The sequence below is a fragment of the Petromyzon marinus genome, assembly GCF_048934315.1.
Source record: "Petromyzon marinus isolate PM22_M1 ecotype Great Lakes invasive population chromosome 69 unlocalized genomic scaffold, UKy_Petmar_22M1.pri1.0 chr69_unloc.1, whole genome shotgun sequence".
NCBI classification, from domain to species: Eukaryota; Metazoa; Chordata; class Hyperoartia; order Petromyzontiformes; family Petromyzontidae; genus Petromyzon; species Petromyzon marinus.
In genome coordinates this window covers 197501-225108 of record NW_027422601.1, presented here as the reverse complement: position 1 = coordinate 225108, position 27608 = coordinate 197501, and the positions used below count along the sequence as shown (strand labels likewise).

Here is a 27608-nt window from a genome sequence, read left to right as displayed (position 1 = left end):
CGGTGCCGGGGGCGGTGCCAGGGGCGGGGGCGGAGCCAGGGGCGGGGCCAGGGTCTGTGCCAGGGGCGGGGGCGGTGCCGGGGGCGGTGCCATGGGCGGAGCCGGGGGCGTGGCCAGGGCCGGGGGCGGGGCCAGGGGCGGTGCGCCCGGCCTCGTGCGGGGAGAGGCTGCACGCCGTCTTCCCGCGCGCCGTCAACTCCAAGCTGCTGAGGGACGCGCGGCGCTCCGTGCCCCTGCTGACCCAGCGCGCCCACACGCACCCTGCCACGGTGCAGCAGCACACACACACAGACACATACACTACACACACACACACCCCACACGCACCCTGCCACGGTGCAGCAGCACACACACACAGACTACACACACACCATACACACAGACACACACCACACACACAGTACACACAGACACACATACACACTACACACACACTACACACACGCACCCTGCCACGGTGCAGCAGCACACACACACAGACTACACACAGACTACACACAGACACACACACTACACACACAGTACACACACACTACACACACACACACCCCACACACACCCTGCCACGGTGCAGCAGCACACACACACAGACTACACACACACTACACACAGACACACACACTACACACACACCACACACACACACACTACACACACACACCACACACACCCTGCCACGGTGCAGCAGCACACACACACAGACTACACACAGACTACACACAGACACACATACACACTACACACACACTACACACACACACACTACACACACACACAGACACACACACTACACACACTACACACACACACACCCCACACACACACAGACACATACACTACACACACACAGTACACACACTGTACACACTACACACACACACCCCACACACACACACACAGACACACACACACACACCATACACACACCCCACACACTACACACACACTACACACACACTACACACACACTACACACACACACACCCCACACACACACACACACCCTGCCACGGTGCAGCAGCACACACACACAGACTACACACAGACTACACACTACACACACACACCCCACACACACACAGACACATACACTACACACACACCACACACACACCACACACACACTACACACACACCCCACACACACACACTACACACACACTACACACACAGTACACACACAGTACACACACACACTACACACACTACACACACACACACCCCACACAGTACACACACTACACACACACACCACACACACACAGACACACACCCCACACACACACACTACACACACACTACACACACAGTACACACACAGTACACACACACACTACACACACTACACACACACACACACCCCACACAGTACACACACTACACACACACACCACACACACACACCACACACACACTACACACACACACCACACACACCACACACACACCACACACACACTACACACACACTACACACACACAGACACACACACAGTACACACACTACACACAGACACACACACACAGACACCCACACACTACACACACTACACACACACAGTACACCCACACACTACACACACACACTACACACACACTACACACACACACTACACACACACTACACACACACACACACTACACACACACTACACACACACACACTACACACACACTACACACACTACACACACACTACACACACACGCACCCTGCCACGGTTCAGCAGCACACACACACACACACTACACACACACTACACACACACACACAGTACACACACTGTACACACTACACACACACACCCCACACACACACACACAGACACACACACACACGCACCCTGCCACGGTGCAGCAGCACACAGACACAGTACACACACACAGACACACTACACACATACACACCCCACACACTACACACTACACACACATACAGACACACTACACACGCACACACCCCACACACTACACACTACACACACATACAGACACACACACTACACACACACACACCCCACACGCACCCTGCCACGGTGCAGCAGCACACAGACACAGTACACACACACACCATACACACACCCCACACACTACACACACACACACACCCAGTACACACACACACCCTGCCACGGTGCAGCAGCACACAGACACACAGTACACACAGACACACATACACACTACACACACACACAGTACACACAGACACACATACACACTACACACACACACAGTACACACAGACACACACACACACACTACACACACACACTACACACACACCACACACACACACACTACACACCCACACACACACAGACACACACCACACACACACCACACACACACTACACACACACCACACACACACTACACACACACACCCTGCCACGGTGCAGCAGCACACACAGACATACACACTACACACACACACTACACACACACTACACACACCACACACACTACACACTACACACACACCCCACACACACTACACACACACTACACACACACACACACTACACACACACCCCACACACACTACACACACACACTACACACACACCCCACACACACTACACACACACTACACACACACACTACACACACACACTACACACACACCCCACACACACTACACACACACTACACACACACACTACACACACACCCCACACACACTACACACACACTACACACACACACTACACACACACACTACACACACACCCCACACACACTACACACACACTACACACACACACACACACCCTGCCACGGTGCAGCAGCACACACACACAGACTACACACACCACACACACATACACACTACACACACACCCCACACACACTACACACACACACTACACACACACACTACACACACACCCCACACACACACTACACACACTACACACACACCCCACACACACTACACACACACACTACACACACGCACCCTGCCACGGTGCAGCAGCACACACAGACATACACACTACACACACACACACCCCACACACCCCACCCTACACACACACTACACACCCCACACACACAGACACACACCACACACACACACACACTACACACACACACATACACATACACCACACACACTACACACTACGCACACACACCCCACACACACTACACACACACACTACACACACCCCACACACACACACTACACACACACCCCACACACACACACCCCACACACACTACACAAACACCACACACACACCCCACACACACTACACACACACCACACACACACACACACTACACACACACCACACACACTACACACACACACCACACACACTACACACACACACTACACACACACACTACACACACACACTACACACACCCCACACACACACCCCACACACACACACCACACACACCCCATACACACACTACACACACCACACACACACACTACACACACCACACACACACACCCCACACACCACACACACACACCCCACACACACACACACCCCACACACACACACACACACCCCACACACACACACACACACCCCACACACACACACCCCACACACGCACACACCCCACACACACACACTACACACACTGCACACACCCCACACACTACACATACTACACACACCACACACACACACACACTACACACACTACCCACACACTACACACACTACACACACCCCACACATACCACACACACACAGACACCACACACAGACACACACACCCCAAACACACACACCACACACACCACACACACACTACACACACTACACACACCCCACACACACACTACACACACGCACCCTACACACGCACACTACACACACTACACACGCACTACACACACACACTACACACACGCACCCTACACACGCACACCCACACACGGTGCAGCGGCACCCACACGTGATGGTGACGATGGTGACGGTGGTAATGATGGTGACGGTAGTGATGGTGATGATGGTGACGATGGTGATGATGGTAACGGTGGTAATGATGGTGACGGTAGTGATGGTGATGATGGCGATGGTGACCGTGGTGACCGTGGTGACGATGACGACGGTCGTGACCATGGTTACCATGGTGACAATGACGACGGTGGTGACGGTGGTGACGGTGGTGACCATGGTGACCATGGTCACCATGGTGACGACGTCGATGGTGGTGACCATGGTGACGACGTCGATGGTGGTGACCATGGTGACCATGGTGACGATGACTACGACGATGGTGACCGTGGCGACGACGATGGTGACCGTGGTGACCGTGGTGACCGTGGCGACGACGATGGTGACCGTGGTGACCGTGGTGACCGTGGCGACGACGATGGTGACCGTGGTGACCGTGGTGACCATGGCGACGACGATGGTGACCATGGCGACGACGATGGTTACCGTGGTGACCGCGGTTACCGTGGTGACCGTGGTTACCATGGCGACGACGATGGTGACCATGGCGATGTGGGGACCCCGTGTGTAGGTGGCTCGTATTCTGCACGGCATGCTCAGCCACGCGTTCGGAGAGCACACCAGGAAGGGAGGAGGTGGAGGAGGTGGAGGAGGTGGTGGAGGAGGTGGTGGAGGTGGAGGAGGTGGACTTCCGATCGTCACCCAAGCCCTCCTGGCGTCGTGGGATTCTCTGTCTGTGTGGTGGATGCCACCACAACCACAACAACCACAACAACCACAACAAGAACCACAACAACCACAACCACAACAAGAACCACAACAACCACAACCACAACAACCACAACAACGACCGCCAGCACAGCAGTCGGCCAGGGGCGGCGGCAGGCGGCCTCTGCCAAGCGTGGAGTCGAAGCTCGCCTCACTCTCACTGCTGCTCAAGATCGTCAAGGTCGGTTTGGGCATTCTAGTATTGCCTCTCACTCACACACTGACTCACTGACTCACTCACACACTCACACACTGACTCGCTCACTTACTCACTCACACACTACTCACTCACACACTCTCTCATTCACTGACTCACTCACTCACTCACACACTACTCACTCACACACTACTCACTCACACACTCACACACTCACTGACTCACTCACTCACTCATACACTACTCACTCGCCTCACTCTCACTGCTGCTCAAGATCGTCAAGGTCGGGTTGGGCATTCTAGTATTGCCTACTACTCACTCACTCACACACTCACTGACTCACTGACTCACTCGCTCACTGACTCACTCACTCACTCACACACTCACTCACTCACTCGCCTCACTCTCACTGCTGCTCAAGATCGTCAAGGTCGCTTTGGGCATTCTAGTATTGCCTACTACTTACTCACTCACTCACACACACACTCACTGACTCACTGACTCACTCGCTCACTGACTCACTCACTCACTCACTGACTCACTGACTCACTCGCCTCACTCTCACTGCTGCTCAAGATCGTCAAGGTCGGTTTGGGCTTTCTTGTATTGCCTCTCACTCACACAGACTCACTCACTCACACACTCACTCACTCACTCACTGACTCACTCACTCACTCATACACTACTCACTCACTCACACACTCACTCACTCACTCACACACTCACTCACTCACTCGCCTCACTCTCACTGCTGCTCAAGATCATCAAGGTCGGTTTGGGCATTGTAGTACTACCTACTACTCACTCACTCACACTCACACAGACTCACTCACTGACTCACTCACACACTCACACACTCACTGACTCACTCACTCACTCACTGACTCACTCACTCACACACTCACTCACTCTCTCACTCACTCACTCACACAGTCACTCACTCACTCGCCTCACTCTCACTGCTGCTCAAGATCGTCAAGGTCGGTTTGGGCATTCTAGTACTACCTACTACTCACTCACACACTCACACAGACTCACTCACTCACTCACACACTCACTCACACACTCACTCACACACTCACTCACTCACTTACTCACACACTCACACACACTCACTCACTCACTCACTGACTCACTCTCTCGCTCACTCTCTGTCTCACACACTCACTGACTCACTCACTCACACACTCACACACTCACTCGCTCGCTCACTCTCTGTCTCACTCACTCACTCACACACTCACTCACTCACACACTCACTCACTCACACACTCACTGACTCACTCACTCACTCACACACTCACTCACTCACACACTCACTCACTCACTCACACACTCACTCACTCACTGACTCACTGACTCACTCACTCACTCACACACTCACTCACTCACACACTCACTCACACACTCACTCACTCGCCTCACTCTCACTGCTGCTCAAGATCATCAAGGTCGGTTTGGGCATTCTAGTACTGCCTACTACTCACTCACTGACTCGCTCACTGACTCACTCGCTCACTCACACACTCACTGACTCACTCACTCACACACTCACACTCACTCACTCACTCACACACTCACTCACACACTCACTCACTCACTGACTCACTCACTCACTCACTGACTCGCTCACTCACTCACTGACTCACTCACTCACACACACTCACTGACTCACTCACTCACACACTCACACACTCACTCACTCACACACTCACTCACACACTTACACACTCACTCACACACTCACACACTCACTCACTCGCTCACTCACATACTCACTGACTCACTCACTCACTCACACTCACTCACTCACACACTCACTCACTGACTCACTCACTCACTGACACACTCACACACTCTCACACACTCACTCACTGACTCACTCGCTCGCTCGCTCACACACTCACTGACTCACTCACACACTCACTGACTCACTCACTGACTCACTCTCTCGCTCGCACACTCACTCACCCACTCACTCACACACTCACTCACTGACTCACTCACTGACTCACTCACTGACTCACTCGCTCGCACACTCACTCACTCACTCACACATTCACTCACTCACACACTCACTCACTGACTCACTCACTCGCTCGCTCACTCACACACTCACTGACTCTCTCTCTCTCACTCACTCACTCACACACTCACTCACTCACACTCACACACTCACTCACTCACACACTCACACAGTCACACACTCACTCACTCTCTCACACACACACACACACTCTCTCACTCACTCACTCTCTCACACACTCACACACTCTCTCACACACTCACTCTCTCACTCTCACACTCACTCACTCTCACACTCTCTCACACACTCACTCACACACTCACTCACTCACACACTCTCTCACACACTCTCTCACTCACTCACACACTCTCTCACTCACTCACACACTCGCTCACTCACTGTCTCACTCACTCACACACTCACTCACTCACACACTCGGTGGCAGTGTGGAGGAGGCTCTCGCCCCTCCCTCTCCCCCCCCCCCCCCCCGTGCTAGGCATCAAACCCATGCCCCCCCCGTTCTCCCCGCTCTGTCCCAGATGGAGGCGATGTGTGGGAGCGGCGGTGACGTCAGCGAGGATGTGGCTCGCCGCTCCCTCTCACTCTACCTCCTCCTCCTGCGTGATCCTTGCCTGCCCCTGCACTTCAAGGTGAGCGCTGGGCCCGGAACTCGCTCGCTCACTCACCTCACTCACTGTCTCACTCACTCACTCTCTCACTCACTGTCTCACTGTCTCACTCACCCTCTCACTCTCTCACTGTCTCACTCACTGTCTCACTCACTGTCTTACTCTCTCACTGTCTCACTGTCTCACTGTCTCCCTCTCACTCTACCTCCTCCTCCTACGTGATCCTTGCCTGCCCCTGCACTTCAAGGTGAGCGCTGGGCCCGGAACTCGCTCGCTCACTCACTCACTGTCTCACTGTCTCACTCACTGTCTCACTCACTGTCTCACTATCTCACTCACTCACTGTCTCACTCACTGTCTCACTGTCTTACCCTCTCACTCACTCACTCACTCTCTCACTCACTCACTGTCTCACTGTCTCACTCACTCACTCTCTCACCCTCTCACTCACTCACTGTCTCACTATCTCACTCACTCACTGTCTCACTCACTGTCTCACTCACTGTCTCACTGTCTCACTCACTGTCTCACTCACTGTCTCACTCACTGTCTCACTCACTGTCTCACTCACTCTCTCACTCACTGTCTCTCTCACTGTCTCACTCACTGTCTCACTCACTGTCTCACTCACTGTCTCACTGTCTCACTCACTGTCTCACTGTCTCACTCACTGTCTCACTCACTGTCTCACTCACTGTCTCACTCTCTCACTCACTCACTGTCTCACTCTCTGTCTCACTCTCTGTCTCACTCTCTCACTCACTGTCTCACTCTCTCTCTCACTCACTGTCTCACTCACTGTCTCACTCACTGTCTCACTCTCTCACTCACTGTCTCACTCACTGTCTCACTCACTGTCTCACTCACTGTCTCACTCACTCTCTCACTCACTCACTCTCTCACTCACTCACTGTCTCACTCACTCACTGTCTCACTCACTGTCTCACTATCTCACTCACTCACTGTCTCACTCACTGTCTCACTATCTCACTCACTCACTGTCTCACTCACTGTCTCACTATCTCACTCACTCACTGTCTCACTCACTCACTCACTGTCTCACTCTCTCACTCACTGTCTCACTCACTGTCTCACTCACTGTCTCACTATCTCACTCACTCACTGTCTCACTCACTGTCTCACTCTCTCACTCACTGTCTCACTCACTGTCTCACTCACTGTCTCACTATCTCACTCACTCACTGTCTCACTCTCTCACTCACTCACTGTCTCACTCTCTCACTCACTGTCTCACTCACTGTCTCACTCACTGTCTCACTATCTCACTCACTCACTGTCTCACTCTCTCACTCACTCACTGTCTCACTCTCTCACTCACTGTCTCACTCACTGTCTCACTCACTGTCTCACTATCTCACTCACTCACTGTCTCACTCACTGTCTCACTATCTCACTCACTCACTGTCTCACTCTCTCACTCACTGTCTCACTCACTCTCTCACTCACTGTCTCACTCACTGTCTCACTCACTGTCTCACTCACTCACTGTCTCACTGTCTCACTCACTGTCTCACTCTCTCACTGTCTCACTGTCTCACTCTCACTCTACCTCCTCCTCCTACGTGATCCTTGCCTGCCGCTGCACTTCAAGGTGAGCGCTGGGCCCGGAACTCGCTCGCTCACTCACTCACTGTCTCACTGTCTCACTCACTGTCTCACTCACTGTCTCACTCACTCACTGTCTCACTCACTGTCTCACTCACTGTCTCACTCACTCACTGTCTCACTGTCTCACTCACTGTCTCACTCACTCACTCACTGTCTCACTCACTGTCTCACTATCTCACTCACTCACTCACTCTCTCACCCTCTCTCTCACTCACTGTCTCACTCTCACTCACTGTCTCACTGTCTCACTCACTCACTCTCTCACCCTCTCTCTCACTCACTGTCTCCCTCTCACTCTACCTCCTCCTCCTACGTGATCCTTGCCTGCCCCTGCACTTCAAGGTGAGCGCTGGGGCGGGAACTCCCTCACTCACTGTCTCACTGTCTCACTCACTCACTGTCTCACTCACTGTCTCACTGTCTCACTCACCCTCTCTCTCACTCACTGTCTCACTCTCTCACCCTCTCTCTCACTCACTGTCTCACTCACTGTCTCACTCACTGTCTCCCTCTCACTCTACCTCCTCCTCCTACGTGATCCCTGCCTGCCCCTGCACTTCAAGGTGAGCGCTGGGGTGGCGGTGTTGGGGCCTGAACTCGCTCACTCACTCACCTCACTCACTGTCTCACTGTCTCACTGTCTCACTGTCTGTCTCTCTCACTCACTGTCTCACTCACTGTCTCACTGTCTCACTCACTGTCTCACTGTCTCACTCACTGTCTCACTCACTGTCTCCCTCTCACTCTACCTCCTGCTCCTACGTGATCCTTGCCTGCCCCTGCACTTCAAGGTGAGCGCTGGGGTGGCGGTGTTGGGGCCTGAACTCGCTCACTGTCTCACTCACTCACCTCACTCACTGTCTCACTCACTCTCTCACTGTCTCACTCACTCACTCACTGTCTCACTGTCTCACTCACTGTCTCCCTCTCACTCTACCTCCTGCTCCTGCGTGATCCTTGCCTGCCCCTGCACTTCAAGGTGAGCGCTGGGGTGGCGTGGTTGGGGCCTGAACTCGCTCACCTCACTCACCTCACTCACTCACTGTCTCACTGTCTCACTCACTGTCTCACTCTCTCACTCACTGTCTCACTCACTGTCTCACTCACTCTCTCACTCACTGTCTCACTCACTCACTCTCTCACTGTCTCACTCACTCACTGTCTCACTCACTCACTGTCTCACTCACTGTCTCACTCACTCTCTCACTCACTCACCTCACTCACTGTCTCACTCACTGTCTCACTGTCTCACTCACTGTCTCACTCACTGTCTCACTCACTGTCTCACTCACTGTCTCACTCTCACTCACTCTCACTCACTGTCTCACTCTCTCACTGTCTCACTCACTCACTGTCTCACTCACTGTCTCACACTCTCTCTCACACTCTCTCACACTCTCTCTCACACTCTCACTCTCTCACTCTGCCCCTGCACATCAAGGTGAGCGCTGGGGTGGGGGTGTTGGGGCCTGAACCACGTGGCACCGCCGTTCCCCAGCCCCTGTGGGGTGTTGTGGTGTGTGTGGTGTGTCTGGTGGTGTGTGTCTGGTGGTGTGTGTCTGGTGGTGTGTGTTGTGTGGTTGGTGTGTGTGTGGAGTGTGTGGTGTGTGTGTGGTGTGTGTCTGGTGGTGTGTGTGTGGTGTGTGTGGTGTGTGTCGTGTGTGTGTGTGTGTGGTTGGTGTGTGTGTGGAGTGTGTGGTGTGTGTGGTGTGTGTCTGGTGGTGTGTGTGTGGTGTGTGTGGTGTGTGTCTGGTGGTGTGTGTTGTGTGGTTGGTGTGTGTGTGGAGTGTGTGTGTGGTGGTGTGTGTGTGTAGTGTGTGTGTGCATGTAGTGTGTGTGGGGGTTTGCGTGTGTGTAGTGTGTGTGTGTAATGTGTGTTTGTAGCGTGTGTGGTGGTGTGTGTGTGGTGGTGGTGTGATGTGTGTGTGGCGTGTGTGTGTGTGTGTAGTGTGTGTATGTGTGGTGGTGGTGTGTGTGTGTAGTGTGTGTATGTGTGGTGGTGTGTGTGGTGTGTGTGGTGTGTGTACCTGTCTGTGTGTGTAATGTGTGTGGTCTGTGTGTGTGGTGGTGGTGTGTGGTGGTGGTGTGTGTGTGGTGGTGGTGTGTGTGTGTGTGGTGTGTGTAGTTTGTGTGTGTGTGTGTGGTGTGTGTAGTTTGTGTGTGTGTGTAGTTTGTGTGTGGTGTGTGTGGTGTGTGTGTGTGTAGCTTGTGTGTAGTGTGTGTGTGTAATGTGTGTGTGTGGTGTGTGTACCTGTGTGTGTAGTGTGTGGTGTGTGTGGTGTGTGTGTGTGTGTAGCTTGTGTGTAGTGTGTGTGTGTGTATGTGTGTGTGTGGTGTGTGTACCTGTGTGTGTAGTGTGTGGTGTGTGTGTGTGTGTAGCTTGTGTGTAATGTGCGTGTGTCCGCATCTCCCTCCTTCATCACCACCCCTCTCTCTCTCTCTCCTCCTCCTCCTCTCTCCCCATCAGTGCCAGGCCTTGGCACTCATCCCTGCTTTCTCCAGACTGCCCGCCAACACAGAACAACAACAACAACAACACCAACAACAACAACAACACCAACAACAACAACACCAACAGCAGCACCAACAACAACAACACCAACGGCACCAACAACACCACCACCAACAACAACAGCACCAACAACAACAACAACAGCACCAACAACAACAACAACCACAACAGCACCAACAACCACAACACCAACAACAACAGCAACCACAACAACCACAACAACAGCACCAACAACAACAGCACCACCAGCAGCACCAACAGCAGCAGCAGCATGAGGAGGCTCTGCTGGAGTTTGTTGCCGGCAATCTTCCGCTCAGCTCCCGGGAGTTCCCCCGGGGCAGCCTCCAGCACGGCGCCTACGCTACCGTGTTTCGGCAAGGCGAGCTAGCGTGGTGCCGGGGGTGGCGGTGACGGTGATGGCGGTGACGGGGGCGGTGACGGTGACGGTGACGGTGGCGGTGACGGTGACGGTGACGGGAGCGGTGACGGTAGCGGGGACGGTGACGGTGAAGGTGGTGGTGCCGGGGGCGGTGACGGCGGTGACGGTGACGGTGGTGGTGACGGTGACGGTGATGGTGACGGTGACGGTGACGGGAGCGGTGACGGTGACGGGGACGGTGACGGTGACGGTGGTGGTGGTGGTGACGGTAGCGGGGACGGTGACGGTGAAGGTGGTGGTGCCGGGGGCGGTGACGGCGGTGACGGTGACGGTGATGGTGACGGTGACGGTGACGGGAGCGGTGACGGTGACGGTGACGGTGACGGTGGTGGTGGTGGTGACGGGAGCGGTGACGGTAGCGGGGACGGTGACGGTGAAGGTGATGGTGCCGGGGGCGGTGACGGCGGTGACGGTGACGGTGACGGTGGTGGTGACGGTGATGGTGACGGGAGCGGTGACGGTAGCGGGGACGGTGACGGGGGCGGTGGTGACGGTGACGGTGACGGTGGTGGTGACGGTGACGGTGATGGTGGTGGTGACGGTGACGGTGATGGTGACGGTGACGGGAGCGGTGACGGTAGCGGGGACGGTGACGGGGGCGGTGGTGACGGTGACGGTGACGGTGGTGGTGACGGTGACGGTGATGGTGGTGGTGACGGTGACGGTGATGGTGACGGTGACGGGAGCGGTGACGGTAGCGGGGACGGTGACGGGGGCGGTGGTGACGGTGACGGTGACGGTGGTGGTGACGGTGACGGTGACGGTGACGGGAGCGGTGACGGTAGCGGGGACGGTGACGGTGAAGGTGATGGTGGCGGTGGCGGTGACGGTGGTGGCGTGCCGTGTCTCACCGTGCCGGTGTCTAAGTGCCGTGTCTCACCGTGCCGGTGTCTAAGTGCCGTGTCTAAGTGCCGTGTGTCACCGTGCCGGTGTCTAAGTACCGGTGTCTCACCGTGCCGTGTCTCACCGTGCCGGTGTCTCACCGTGCTGGTGTCTAAGTGCCGGTGTCTAAGTGCCGGTGTCTAAGTGCCGTGTCTCCCCGGCAGCTGCTGGAAGCGCTGCGTCTGTCCCGTGACGAGGTGCTGCTGGGCGTGCTGCTCGGCATTGTGGGACGTGAGGAGAGGCACGCCCTGGAGGGCCACTTCCTGTCCAGCCTGCAGCGCTGCGTCAGAGGGTATGGGGGGGGGGGCACGGGGGGGGGCACGGGGGGGGGCACGGGGGGGGCACGGGGGGGGAGAGACACGGGGGGGGGGGGCACGGGGGGGGAGACACGGGGGGGGGCAGGGGGGGGCGACACCATCCCATCATCCCTCCTGCTGCTTGTACCCCCCAGGGCCCCCCAGGGCCCCCCACAGAGAGTCACAGCTCTCCCTTCCGCTTGTACCCCCCCAGGGCCCCCCAAGAGGCCCAGCTCTCCTTGCCGCTTGTACCCCCCCAGGGCCCCCCCCCACAGAGAGTCACAGCTCTCCCTTCCGCTTGTACCCCCCCAGGGCCCCCCAAGAGGCCCAGCTCTCCTTGCCGCTTGTACCCCCCCAGGGCCCCCCAAGAGGCCCAGCTCTCCCTGCCGCTTGTACCCCCCCAGGGCCCCCCCCCCACAGAGTCACAGCTCTCCCTGCCGCTTGTACCCCCCCAGGGCCCCCCAAGAGGCCCAGCTCTCCCTGCCGCTTGTACCGGGCCCCCCCCCCCCCACAGAGAGTCACAGCTCTCCCTTCCGCTTGTACCCCCTCAGGGCCCCCCACAGAGAGTCACAGCCCTCCCTGCCGCTTGTACCCCCCCCCCCAGGGCCCCCCACGAGGCCCAGCTCTCCCTGCTGCAGTGCTGCCTGGCCCCGCTGCTCACGTGCCGGGCCGGCGGGGCCGGGCCGGCGGCGGCCGCGGCGAGGGGCGCCGGCCGGGCCGTGGCGCCGCTCCTGGCCGCCGCGACGGACGCCGCGCTGGAGGAGTTGTTCCGTCGCAACGTCGGCCGCCTGATGGAGCAGCTCACAGCTCGCACCTCCAAGGTGGGGGGGGAGGGTGGGGGGAGGGTGGGGGGGTGGGTGGGTGGGGGGGTGAGGCTGCCCCCTACTCGCAGCGCTTGCCTCGTTGCGGCCTACGCTAGGCCTACGCGAGGCCTACGCGAGGACTAGCGTAGGCCTAGCGTAGGCCTACGCTAGGCCTACGCGAGGCCTACGCTAGGCCTACGCTAGACCTACGCGAGGCCTACGCTAGGCCTACGCGAGTCCTACGCGAGGCCTACGCTAGGCCTACGCTAGACCTACGCGAGGCCTACGCGAGGCCTACGCTAGGCCTACGCGAGGCCTACGCGAGGCCTACGCTAGGCGAAACCCTTTGCCCGTTGTCTCTGCCTGGTCCCAGCTGGCGGCGGCGGGCGACCTGGCCCGCCGCTGCCTGGTCAAGGCCGCCCTGTGCCGCCTGCTGGCCGTGCTGTACCGGCGGCTGCCCCTGGCCAGCCTCCAGGGCCCGGCGTCGAAGGTCAACGCGGCCTACGCGGCCTCCGTCGCCGGGGGTGCGGGCGGTGACGGCAAGGAGCTCACCAAGGCCCTGCTCAGGTGCGCCGGCCTGGGTGGGCGGGGAGGTTCAGCGATGAGGGGGGAGAGTGGTGGTGGTGGTGGTGGTGATGTAGTGTTGGTGTTGGGTGGTGGTGCTGGTGCTGGTGGTGGCGGTGATGGTGGCGATGTGTTGGTGTTGGGTGGTGGTGGTGGCGGTGGTGGTGGTGGTGCGTTGGTGGTGGTGACGTGGTGTTGGTGGTGGCGGTGGTGGTGGTGGTGGTGGTGATGGTGGTGGTGGTGATGGTGGTGGTGGTGACGTGGTGTTGGTGTTTGTGGCGGCGGTGGTGGCAGTGGTGGTGGTGTGGTGACGGTGACGGTGGCGATGTGTTGGCGTTGGGTGGTGGTGCGTTGGTGGTGGTGACGTGGTGTTGGTGTTGGGTGGTGGTGGTCGTGGTGGCGATGTGTTGGTGTTGGGTGCTGGTGACGGTGATGGCAGTGACGGTGGCGATGTGTTGGTGTTGGGTGGTGGTGGTGGTGGTGGGGGTGGTGGTGATGATTGAGGTGGTGGTGGTGGTGATGGTGGTGGTGGTGTTGGGTGGTGGTGCTGGTGGTGGTGGTGCGTTGGTGGTGGTGACGTGGTGTTGGTGTTGGGTGGTGGTGGTGGTGGTGGTGGTGATGGTGGCGATGTGTTGGTAGTGGTGACGTGGTGTTGGTGTTGGGTGATGGTGGCGATCTGTTGGTGTTGGGTGGCAGTGGCGGTGCGTTGGCAGTGATGGCAGTCGTGGTGACGGTGATGGTGGTGGTGGTGGTGACGGTGGCGGTGGTGGTGGCGGTGTCAGTGGCGGTGTGGTGGCGGTGTGGTGACGGTGACGGTGTCGGTGACGGTGACGGTGACGGCGCTGCCCAGGTGGTGCCACGAGACGTTCACGGAGGACACGCGTGGCGAGTCGCCGGTGCCGCCGGAGCGCCGGGCGCTGCGCTGTGCCGCGTGGGCGTGCGCCGCCGCCATCGCCACCCTCACCCTCACCGAGCTGCACTTCTTTCACGGGTTCCTATTCGCCGAAAAACCGGAGAAGGTGGGAGCCACTCACTCACTCAGTCACCCAGTCACTCACTCACTCACCCAGTCACTCACTCAGTCACCCAGTCACTCACTCACTCACTCACCCACTCACTCACTCACTCAACCAGTCACTCACCCACTCACCCACTCACTCACTCACCCACTCACTCACTCACTCACCCACTCACCCACTCACACACTCACCCACTCACACACTCACCCACTCACTCACTCACCCACTCACTCACTCACTCACCCAGTCACTCACCCACTCACTCACTCACTCACACACTCACTCACTCAGCCACTCACTCACTCACTCACACACTCACTCACTCACTCACCCAGTCACTCACTCACACACTCACTCACTCACCCACTCACTCACTCACCCACTCACTCACTCACCCACTCACTCACTCACTCACTCACCCACCCACTCACTCACTCACCCAGTCACTCACTCACTCACCCACCCACTCACTCACTCACCCACCCACTCACCCACTCACTCACTCACTCACCCTCACCCTCACCGAGCTGCACTTCTTTCACGGGTTCCTATTCGCCGATAAACCGGAGAAGGTGGGAGCCACTCACTCACTCACTCACCCACCCACTCACTCACTCACCCACCCACTCACTCACCCACTCACCCACTCACCCTCACCCTCACCGAGCTGCACTTCTTTCACGGGTTCCTATTCGCCGATAAACCGGAGAAGGTGGGAGCCACTCACCCACTCACTCACCCACCCACTCACTCACTCACCCACCCACTCACTCACCCACTCACCCACTCACCCTCACCCTCACCGAGCTGCACTTCTTTCACGGGTTCCTATTCGCCGATAAACCGGAGAAGGTGGGAGCCACTCACTCACTCACTCACCCACTCACTCACTCACTCACCCAGTCACTCACCCACTCACTCACTCACCCACTCACTCACCCACTCACACACTCACCCACTCACCCACTCACCCACTCACTCACTCACTCACCCAGTCACTCACTCACTCACCCAGTCACTCACTCACCCTCACCCACTCACTCACTCACTCACCCTCACCCACTCACTCACTCACTCACCCACTCACTCACTCAGTCACCCAGTCACTCACTCAGCCACTCACTCACCCACTCACTCACCCACTCACCCACTCACTCACTCAGTCAGCCACTCACTCACTCACTCAGTCACCCACTCACACACTCACCCACTCACTCACTCACTCAGTCACCCAGTCACTCACCCACTCACTCACTCACTCAGCCACTCACTCACCCACTCACTCACCCACTCACCCACTCACTCACTCACTCACCCACTCACTCACTCACCCTCACCCACTCACTCACTCACTCACCCACTCACTCACTCAGTCACCCAGTCACTCACTCACTCACTCACCCACTCACTCACCCAGTCACTCACTCACTCAGTCACTCACTCAGTCACCCAGTCACTCACACACTCACTCACTCACTCACCCACTCACTCACTCACTCACCCACTCACTCACTCACTCACCCAGTCACTCACTCAGTCACCCAGTCACTCACTCACTCACCCACACACTCACTCACTCACTCACCCACTCACTCACTCAGTCACCCACTCACCCACTCACTCACTCACCCACTCACTCACTCACCCAGTCACTCACTCACTCACCCAGTCACTCACTCACTCACTCACCCACTCACTCACTCACTCACACACTCACTCACTCAGCCACTCACTCACTCACTCACCCACTCACTCACTCACCCAGTCACTCACTCACTCACCCAGTCACTCACTCACTCACTCACCCACTCACTCACTCACACACTCACTCACTCAGCCACTCACTCACTCACTCACCCACTCACTCACCCACTCACACACTCACCCACTCACCCACTCACACACCCACCCACTCACTCACCCACTCACTCACTCACCCTCACCCTCACCAAGCTGCACTTCTTTCACGGGTTCCTATTCGCCGATAAACCGGAGAAGGTGGGAGCCACTCACTCAGCCACTCACTCACTCACACACTCACTCACCTACTCACTCACTCACTCAGTCACCCAGTCACTCACTCACTCACCCAGTCACTCACTCACTCACTCACACACTCACTCACTCAGCCACTCACTCACTCACTCACCCACTCACTCACCCACTCACACACTCACCCACTCACCCACTCACACACCCACCCACTCACTCACCCACTCACTCACTCACCCTCACCCTCACCAAGCTGCACTTCTTTCACGGGTTCCTATTCGCCGATAAACCGGAGAAGGTGGGAGCCACTCACTCAGCCACTCACTCACTCACACACTCACTCACCTACTCACTCAGTCACCCAGTCACTCACTCACTCACCCACTCACTCAACCAGTCACTCACTCACTCACTCACCCACTCACCCACTCACTCACTCACTCACCCACTCACTCACTCACCCTCACCCTCACCGAGCTGCACTTCTTTCACGGGTTCCTATTCGCCGATAAACCGGAGAAGGTGGGAGCCACTCACTCACTCACTCACCCACTCACTCACTCAGTCACCCAGTCACTCACTCACTCACCCACTCACTCAACCAGTCACTCACTCACCCACTCACTCACCCACTCACTCACTCACTCAACCAGTCACTCACCCACTCACCCACTCACTCACTCATTCACCCAGTCACTCACTCACTCACTCACCCAGTCACTCACTCACTCACTCACCCACTCACTCACTCACCCTCACCGAGCTGCACTTCTTTCACGGGTTCCTATTCGCCGATAAACCGGAGAAGGTGGGAGCCACTCACTCACTCACTCACCCAGTCACTCACTCACTCACACACTCACCCACTCACTCACTCAGTCACTCACTCAGTCACCCAGTCACTCACTCACTCAACCAGTCACTCACTCACTCACCCACTCACCCACTCACTCACCCACTCACCCACTCACCCACTCACTCACCCACTCACTCACCCACTCACTCACTCACTCACCCACTCACACACTCACCCACTCACTCACTCACCCACTCACCCACTCACACACTCACCCACTCACTCACTCACTCACCCACTCACTCACCCACTCACTCACTCACTCACCCACTCACCCACTCACTCACTCACTCACCCACTCACTCACTCACCCTCACCCTCACCGAGCTGCACTTCTTTCACGGGTTCCTATTCGCCGATAAACCGGAGAAGGTGGGAGCCACTCACTCACTCACTCACCCACTCACTCACTCAGTCACCCAGTCACTCACTCACTCAACCAGTCACTCACTCACCCACTCACTCACCCACTCACTCACTCACTCAACCAGTCACTCACCCACTCACCCACTCACTCACTCACTCACCCAGTCACTCACTCACTCACTCAGTCACCCACTCACTCAGCCACTCACTCACCCAGTCACTCACCCACTCACTCACCCACTCACCCACTCACTCACTCACTCACCCACTCACTCACTCACTCAGCCACTCACTCACTCACCCAGTCACTCACTCACTCACCCACTCACTCACTCACCCTCACCGAGCTGCACTTCTTTCACGGGTTCCTATTCGCCGATAAACCGGAGAAGGTGGGAGCCACTCACTCACTCACTCACCTACTCACTCACTCACTCAGCCACTCACACACTTACACACTCACTCACTCACCCAGTCACTCACTCACTCACTCACCCAGTCACTCACCCACTCACTCACTCACTCACCCACTCACTCACCCACTCACCCACTCACACACTCACCCACTCACTCACTCACTCACCCACTCACTCACCCACTCACTCACTCACTCACTCACCCACTCACCCACTCACTCACTCACTCACCCACTCACTCACTCACCCTCACCCTCACCGAGCTGCACTTCTTTCACGGGTTCCTATTCGCCGAAAAACCGGAGAAGGTGGGAGCCACTCACTCACTCACTCACCCACTCACTCACCCACTCACCCACTCACACACTCACCCACTCACTCACTCACTCACCCACTCACTCACTCACCCTCACCCTCACCGAGCTGCACTTCTTTCACGGGTTCCTATTCGCCGAAAAACCGGAGAAGGTGGGAGCCACTCACTCACTCACCCAGTCACTCACCCACTCACTCACTCACTCACCCACTCACTCACTCACTCACCCACTCACTCACTCACCCTCACCCTCACCGAGCTGCACTTCTTTCACGGGTTCCTATTCGCCGAAAAACCGGAGAAGGTGGGAGCCACTCACTCACTCACTCACCCAGTCACTCACTCACTCACACACTCACCCACTCACTCACTCAGTCACTCACTCACTCAAACAGTCACTCACCCACTCACTCACCCACTCACACACTCACCCACTCACCCAGTCACTCACTCACTCACCTACTCACTCACTCACTCACCCACTCACTCAGCCACTCACTCAGCCACTCACACACTCACTCACTCACTCACACACTCACCCACTCACCCAGTCACTCACTCAGTCACACACTCACTCACTCACTCAACCAGTCACTCACTCACTCACCCACTCACCCACTCACTCACACACTCACTCACTCACCCTCACCCTCACCGAGCTGCACTTCTTTCACGGGTTCCTATTCGCCGATAAACCGGAGAAGGTGGGAGCCACTCACTCACTCACTCACCCACTCACTCACTCACCCACCCAGTCACTCACTCACTCAAACAGTCACTCACCCACTCACTCAGACACTCACTCACCCACTCACCCACTCACTCACTCACCCAGTCACTCACTCACCCACTCACCCACTCACTCACTCACCCAATCACTCACTCACCCACTCACTCACTCACCCACTCACTCACTCACCCTCACCGAGCTGCACTTCTTTCACGGGTTCCTATTCGCCGAAAAACCGGAGAAGGTGGGAGCCACTCACTCACTCACTCACCCAGTCACTCACTCACACACTCACTCACTCACCCACTCACTCACCCACTCACACACTCACACACTCACCCAGTCACTCACTCACTCACTCACCTACTCACTCACTCACCCACTCACTCAGCCACTCACTCAGCCACTCACTCACTCACCCACTCACTCACCCACTCACCCACTCACTCACTCACTCACCCACTCACTCACCCACTCACTCACTCACTCACCCACTCACACACTCACCCACTCACTCACTCACCCACTCACCCACTCACACACTCACCCACTCACTCACTCACTCACCCACTCACTCACCCACTTACTCACTCACTCACCCACTCACCCACTCACTCACTCACTCACCCACTCACTCACTCACCCTCACCCTCACCGAGCTGCACTTCTTTCACGGGTTCCTATTAGCCGATAAACCGGAGAAGGTGGGAGCCACTCACTCACTCACTCACCCACTCACTCACTCACTCAGTCACCCAGTCACTCACTCACTCACCCACTCACTCAACCAGTCACTCACTCACCCACTCACTCACCCACTCACTCACTCACTCAACCAGTCACTCACCCACTCACCCACTCACTCACTCACTCACCCAGTCACTCACTCACTCACTCACCCAGTCACTCACTCACTCACCCACTCACTCACTCACCCTCACCGAGCTGCACTTCTTTCACGGGTTCCTATTCGCCGATAAACCGGAGAAGGTGGGAGCCACTCACTCACTCACTCAAACAGTCACTCACCCACTCACTCACTCACCCACTCACTCACTCAGTCACCCACTCACTCACTCAGTCACTCACTCAGTCACCCAGTCACTCACTCACTCAACCAGTCACTCACTCACTCACTCACCCACTCACTCACCCACTCACCCACTCACTCACCCACTCACTCACCCACTCACTCACTCACTCACCCACTCACACACTCACCCACTCACTCACTCACCCACTCACCCACTCACACACTCACCCACTCACTCACCCACTCACTCACCCACTCACTCACTCACTCACCCACTCACTCACTCACCCACTCACTCACTCACTCACCCACTCACTCACTCACCCTCACCCTCACCGAGCTGCACTTCTTTCACGGGTTTCCTATTCGCCGATAAACCGGAGAAGGTGGGAGCCACTCACTCACTCACTCACCCACTCACTCACTCACTCACCCACTCACTCACTCACCCTCACCGAGCTGCACTTCTTTCACGGGTTCCTATTCGCCGAAAAACCGGAGAAGGTGGGAGCCACTCACTCACTCACTCACCCACTCACTCACTCACCCACCCACTCACTCACACACTCACTCACTCACTCACCCACTCACTCAGCCACTCACTCACCCACTCACTCAGCCACTCACTCACTCACCCACTCACTCACCCACTCACTCACTTACACACTCACTTACACACTCACTCACCCACCCACTCACTCACTCACTCACACACTCACTCACTCAACCAGTCACTCACCCACTCACTCACTCACCCACTCACTCACTCAGTCACCCACTCACTCACTCACCCACTCACTCACTCACTCACCCACTCACTCACTCACTCACCCACCCACTCACCCACTCACTCACCCACTCACTCACCCACTCACTCACTCACCCAATCACTCACTCACCCACTCACCCACCCTCCCACTCACCCACTCACTCACCCAATCACTCACTCACCCACTCACCCACCCTCCCACTCACCCACTCACCATCCACCCACCCACCCACTCACCCACCCTCCCACTCACCCTCCCACTCACCCACTCACCCACTCACCCTCCCACTCACCCACTCATCATCCACCCACTCACCCACTCACCCACCCACCCTCCCACTCGCCCACTCACCATCCACCCACCCACTCACCCACCCACCCTCCCACTCGCCCTCCCACTCACCCACTCACCCACTCACCCTCCCACTCACCCACCCACCCACTCACACACCCTCCCACTCACCCTCCCACTCACCCACTCACCATCCACCCACCCACCCACCCACTCACCCTCCCACCCCCCCCACATCACCTCTGGTCACCCACTGGAGCGGCTCATCCAGTGTCTCCTCACCCCTGCCCCCCACTCACTCCTGCCCCCCACTCTCTCCTGCCCCCCACTCTCTCCTGCCCCCCCACCTTCTCCCCCCACACAGGGCCAGCTGATCTTCGAGAACCTCGTGGATACCGGGTGTGAGTACTCCTTCCCCCTGGTATGCCAGGTGAGTAGTCTGTTGGTCTCTACTGTGTGAGTAGTCTGTGGGTCTCTACTGTGTGAGTAGTCTGTGGGTCTCTACTGTGTGAGTAGTCTGTGGGTCTCTACTGTGTGAGTAGTCTGTGGGTCTCTACTGTGTGAGTAGTCTGTGGGTCTCTACTGTGTGAGTAGTCTGTGGGTCTCTACTGTGTGAGTAGTCTGTGGGTCTCTACTGTGTGAGTAGTCTGTGGGTCTCTACTGTGTGAGTAGTCTGTGGGTCTCTACTGTGTGAGTCGTCTGTGGGTCTCTACTGTGTGAGTAGTCTGTGGGTCTCTACTGTGTGAGTTGTCTGTGGGTCTCTACTGTGTGAGTAGTCTGTGGGTCTCTACTGTGTGAGTAGTCTGTGGGTCTCTACTGTGTGAGTAGTCTATGGGTCTCTACTGTGTGAGTAGTCTGTGGGTCTCTACTGTGTGAGTAGTCTGTGGGTCTCTACTGTGTGAGTAGTCTGTGGGTCTCTACTGTGTGAGTAGTCTATGGGTCTCTACTGTGTGAGTAGTCTGTGGGTCTCTACTGTGTGAGTAGTCTGTGGGTCTCTACTGTGTGAGTAGTCTGTGGGTCTCTACTGTGTGAGTAGTCTGTGGGTCTCTACTGTGTGAGTAGTCTGTGGGTCTCTACTGTGTGAGTAGTCTCTGGGTCTCTACTGTGTGAGTAGTCTGTGGGTCTCTACTGTGTGAGTAGTGTGTGGGTCTCTACTGTGTGAGTAGTCTGTGGGTCTCTACTGTGTGAGTAGTCTGTGGGTCTCTACTGTGTGAGTAGTCTATGGGTCTCTACTGTGTGAGTAGTCTGTTGGTCTCTACTGTGTGAGTAGTCTGTGGGTCTCTACTGTGTGAGTAGTCTGTGGGTCTCTACTGTGTGAGTAGTCTGTGGGTCTCTACTGTGTGAGTAGTCTGTGGGTCTCTACTGTGTGAGTAGTCTGTGGGTCTCTACTGTGCGAGTAGTCTGTGGGTCTCTACTGTGTGAGTAGTCTGTGGGTCTCTACTGTGTGAGTAGTCTGTGGGTCTCTACTGTGTGAGTGGTATGTGGGTCTCTACTGTGTGAGTAGTCTATGGGTCTCTACTGTGTGAGTAGTATGTGGGTTTGTGCGTGTGTCTGTGTGGGTGTTTCTGCGTGTGTGTGTTTCTGCATGTGTGTGTCTGTGTGTGCGTGTGTGCGACGCTCACAACAACGAGTGGAGCGCCGGGTGGCTAAAGCACAGTGGGTTGGCACAGTAGGGGGCACAGGTGGTGCATCAGCCAGTCATCTCAGTCAGTCGACCCATGGCACTTGGGTCTGCCCCGTGACCTCCTGCCAGTGGGGTGTTCGACACTTCACGTGGCCTCAGGGTGCACATAGCCTGGCACAAGCGTCGTGGTGACGTCACCGCCACTTAGTGGCAAATGGCGGTTGTTGTTGTCTGTGTGTGTGTGACTGTCTGTGTGTGTGTAACTGTGTGTGTGTGTGTGACTGTGTGTGTGTGACTGTGTGTGTGTGTGTGACTGTGTGTGTGTGTGACTGTGTGTGTGTGTGTGACTGTGTGTGTGTGTGTGTGTGACTGTGTGTGTGCGTGACTGCGGGTGTGTGCGTGACTGCGTGTGTGTGCCTGTGTGTGTGACTGTGTGTGTGTATGACTGTGTGTGTGTGTGACTGTGTGTGTGTGTGTGACTGTGTGTGTGTGTGTGTGACTGTGTGTGTGACTGTGACTGTGTGTGTGACTGTGTGTGTGACTGTGTGTGTGTGTGTGTGACTGTGTGTGTGTGTGTGACTGTGCGTGTGTGTGACTGTGTGTGTGTGTGTGACTGTGTGTGTGTGTGTGACTGTGTGTGTGTGTGTGACTGTGTGTGTGCGTGACTGCGGGTGTGTGCGTGACTGCGTGTGTGTGCCTGTGTGTGTGACTGTGTGTGTGTATGACTGTGTGTGTGTGTGTGACTGTGTGTGTGTGTGTGACTGTGTGTGTGTGTGTGTGACTGTGTGTGTGACTGTGACTGTGTGTGTGACTGTGTGTGTGACTGTGTGTGTGTGTGTGACTGTGTGTGTGACTGTGTGTGTGTGACTGTGTGTGTGTGTGACTGTGTGTGTGACTGTGTGTGTGTGTGTGTGACTGTGTGTGTGTGTGTGACTGTGTGTGTGTGACTGTGTGTGTGTGTGTGACTGTGTGTGTGTGACTGTGTGTGTGTGACTGTGTGTGTGTGTGACTGTGTGTGTGTGTGTGACTGTGTGTGTGTGTGACTGTGTGTGTGTGTGACTGTGTGTGTGTGTGACTGTGTGTGTGTGTGACTGTGTGTGTGTGTGACTGTGTGTGTGTGTGACTGTGTGTGTGACTGTGTGTGTGACTGTGTGTGTGACTGTGTGTGTGACTGTGTGTGTGTGTGTGTGTGTGTGACTGTGTGTGTGACTGTGTGTGTGACTGTGTGTGTGTGTGACTGTGTGTGTGACTGTGTGTGTGACTGTGTGTGTGTGACTGTGTGTGTCTGACTGTGTGTGTGTGTGACTGTGTGTGTCTGACTGTGTGTGTGTGTGACTGTGTGTGTGTGTGACTGTGTGTGTGTGTGACTGTGTGTGTGTGTGTGTGACTGTGTGTGTGACTGTGTGTGTGTGTGTGTGACTGTGTGTGTGTGTGACTGTGTGTGTGACTGTGACTGTGTGTGTGACTGTGTGTGTGACTGTGTGTGTGTGACTGTGTGTGTGTGTGTGACTGTGTGTGTGTGTGTGACTGTGTGTGTGTGTGTGACTGTGTGTGTGACTGTGTGTGTGTGTGACTGTGTGTGTGTGTGACTGTGTGTGTGTGTGACTGTGTGTGTGTGTGACTGTGTGTGTGACTGTGTGTGTGACTGTGTGTGTGTGTGACTGTGTGTGTGACTGTGTGTGTGTGTGACTGTGTGTGTGACTGTGTGTGTGACTGTGTGTGTGTGACTGTGTGTGTGTGACTGTGTGTGTCTGACTGTGTGTGTGTGTGTGTGACTGTGTGTGTGACTGTGTGTGTGTGTGACTGTGTGTGTCTGACTGTGTGTGTGTGTGACTGTGTGTGTGACTGTGTGTGTGACTGTGTGTGTGTGTGACTGTGTGTGTGTGTGACTGTGTGTGTGTGTGTGACTGTGTGTGTGTGTGACTGTGTGTGTGTGTGACTGTGTGTGTGTGACTGTGTGTGTGACTGTGTGTGTGTGACTGTGTGTGTTTGTGTGACTGTGTGTGTGTGACTGTGTGTGTGTGTGTGACTGTGTGTGTGTGACTGTGTGTGTGTGTGTGACTGTGTGTGTGACTGTGTGTGTGTGTGTGACTGTGTGTGTGACTGTGTGTGTGTGTGTGTGACTGTGTGTGTGACTGTGTGTGTGTGTGTGACTGTGTGTGTGTCTGTGTGTGTGACTGTGTGTGTGTGTGTGTGTGACTGTGTGTGTGTGTGTGTGACTGTGTGTGTGTGTGACTGTGTGTGTGACTGTGTGTGCGACTGTGTGTGTGTCACTGTGTGTGTGTGTGTGTGACTGTGTGTGTCACTGTGTGTGTGTGTGTGTTGACTGTGTGTGTGTGTGTGTGACTGTGTGTGTGACTGTGTGTGTGTGTGACTGTGTGTGTGTGTGTGGACTGTGTGTGTGTGGTGACTGTGTGTGTGTGTGTGACTGTGTGTGTGTGTGTGTGACTGTGTGTGTGTGTGACTGTGGGTGTGTGTGACTGTGTGCAGGCTCCTGTAAGTCACAGACGGCGGTTTGAGTCTGGGGGACGGAACTCCAGGACAGTGGTGGGAGAACAGAGAGGTGTCACTCACTCACCTCACTCACCTCACTCACTCACCTCACTCACCTCACTCACTCACCTCACTCACCTCACTCACTCACCTCACTCACCTCACTCACTCACCTCACTCACCTCACTCACCTCACTCACTCACCTCACTCACCTCACTCACTCACCTCACTCACCTCACTCACCTCACTCACCTCACCTCACTCACCTCACTCACCTCACTCACCTCACCTCACTCACCTCACTCACCTCACTCACTCACCTCACTCACCTCACTCACTCACTCACCTCACTCACCTCACTCACTCACCTCACTCACTCACTCCCTCACTCACTCACCTCACTCACCTTACTCACTCACCTCACTCACCTTACTCACTCACTCACCTCACTCACCTCACTCACCTAACTCACTCACTCACTCACTCACTCACCTCCTCACCTCACTCACTCACTCACCTCACTCACCTCACTCACTCACCTCACTCACTCACCTCATTCACTCACTTCACCTCACTCACTCACCTCACTCACCTCACTCACTCACTCACTCACCTCATTCACTCACTCACCTCACTCACCTCACTCACTCACCTCACTCACTCACTCACCTCACTCACCTCACTCACCTCACTCACCTCACTCACTCACCTCACTCACTCACCTCATTCACTCACTCACCTCACTCACTCACCTCACTCACCTCACTCACTCACTCACTCACCTCATTCACTCACTCACCTCACTCACTCACCTCACTTACTCACCTCACTCACTCACCTCACTCACCTCACTCACTCACTCCACTCACCTCATTCACTCACTCACCTCACTCACTCACTCACCTCACTTACTCACCTCACTCACTCACCTCACTCACCTCACTCACTCACCTCACTCACTAAATCACCTCATTCACTCACTCACACTCACTCACTCACCTCACTTACTCACCTCACTCACTCACCTCACTCACCTCACTCACTCACCTCACTCACCTCACTCACTCACCT

At 56.0% G+C, this 27608-nt stretch overlaps 1 protein-coding gene and 2 long non-coding RNA genes across 3 annotated transcripts in view; 2 read left to right on the top strand and 1 right to left on the bottom strand.

Moving 5' to 3' along the window:
* The window catches only part of LOC142908072 (uncharacterized), a 151811-nt gene that overhangs the window by 19586 nt on the left and 104617 nt on the right, over nt 1-27608 (bottom strand). The gene's annotated exons all lie outside the window — the stretch shown is intronic.
* Nucleotides 88-12106, top strand: LOC116937437 (uncharacterized). The gene is made up of 4 exons (XM_076058240.1): nt 88-269; nt 4497-4874; nt 7416-7526; nt 11602-12106. Exons 2-4 carry the CDS (start codon nt 4518-4520, stop codon nt 12055-12057), a joined length of 924 nt encoding a protein of 307 aa, XP_075914355.1. The 5' UTR covers nt 88-269; nt 4497-4517; the 3' UTR covers nt 12058-12106.
* LOC142908071 (uncharacterized) lies at nt 21336-26598 on the top strand. Its single transcript, XR_012931574.1, has 3 exons — nt 21336-21744; nt 22784-22849; nt 26534-26598. It is a non-coding gene; the product is annotated as an uncharacterized LOC142908071 (long non-coding RNA).

Coding starts and splice junctions, on each gene's coding strand:
- LOC116937437 (XM_076058240.1), top strand. CDS start 4,518: ATGCTCAGCCACGCGTTCGGAGAGCACACCAGGAAGGGAGGAGGTGGA. Junction 4,875..7,415: donor TGCTGCTCAAGATCGTCAAG/GTCGGTTTGGGC, acceptor GCTCTGTCCCAG/ATGGAGGCGATGTGTGGGAG. Junction 7,527..11,601: donor GCCTGCCCCTGCACTTCAAG/GTGAGCGCTGGG, acceptor TCTCCCCATCAG/TGCCAGGCCTTGGCACTCAT.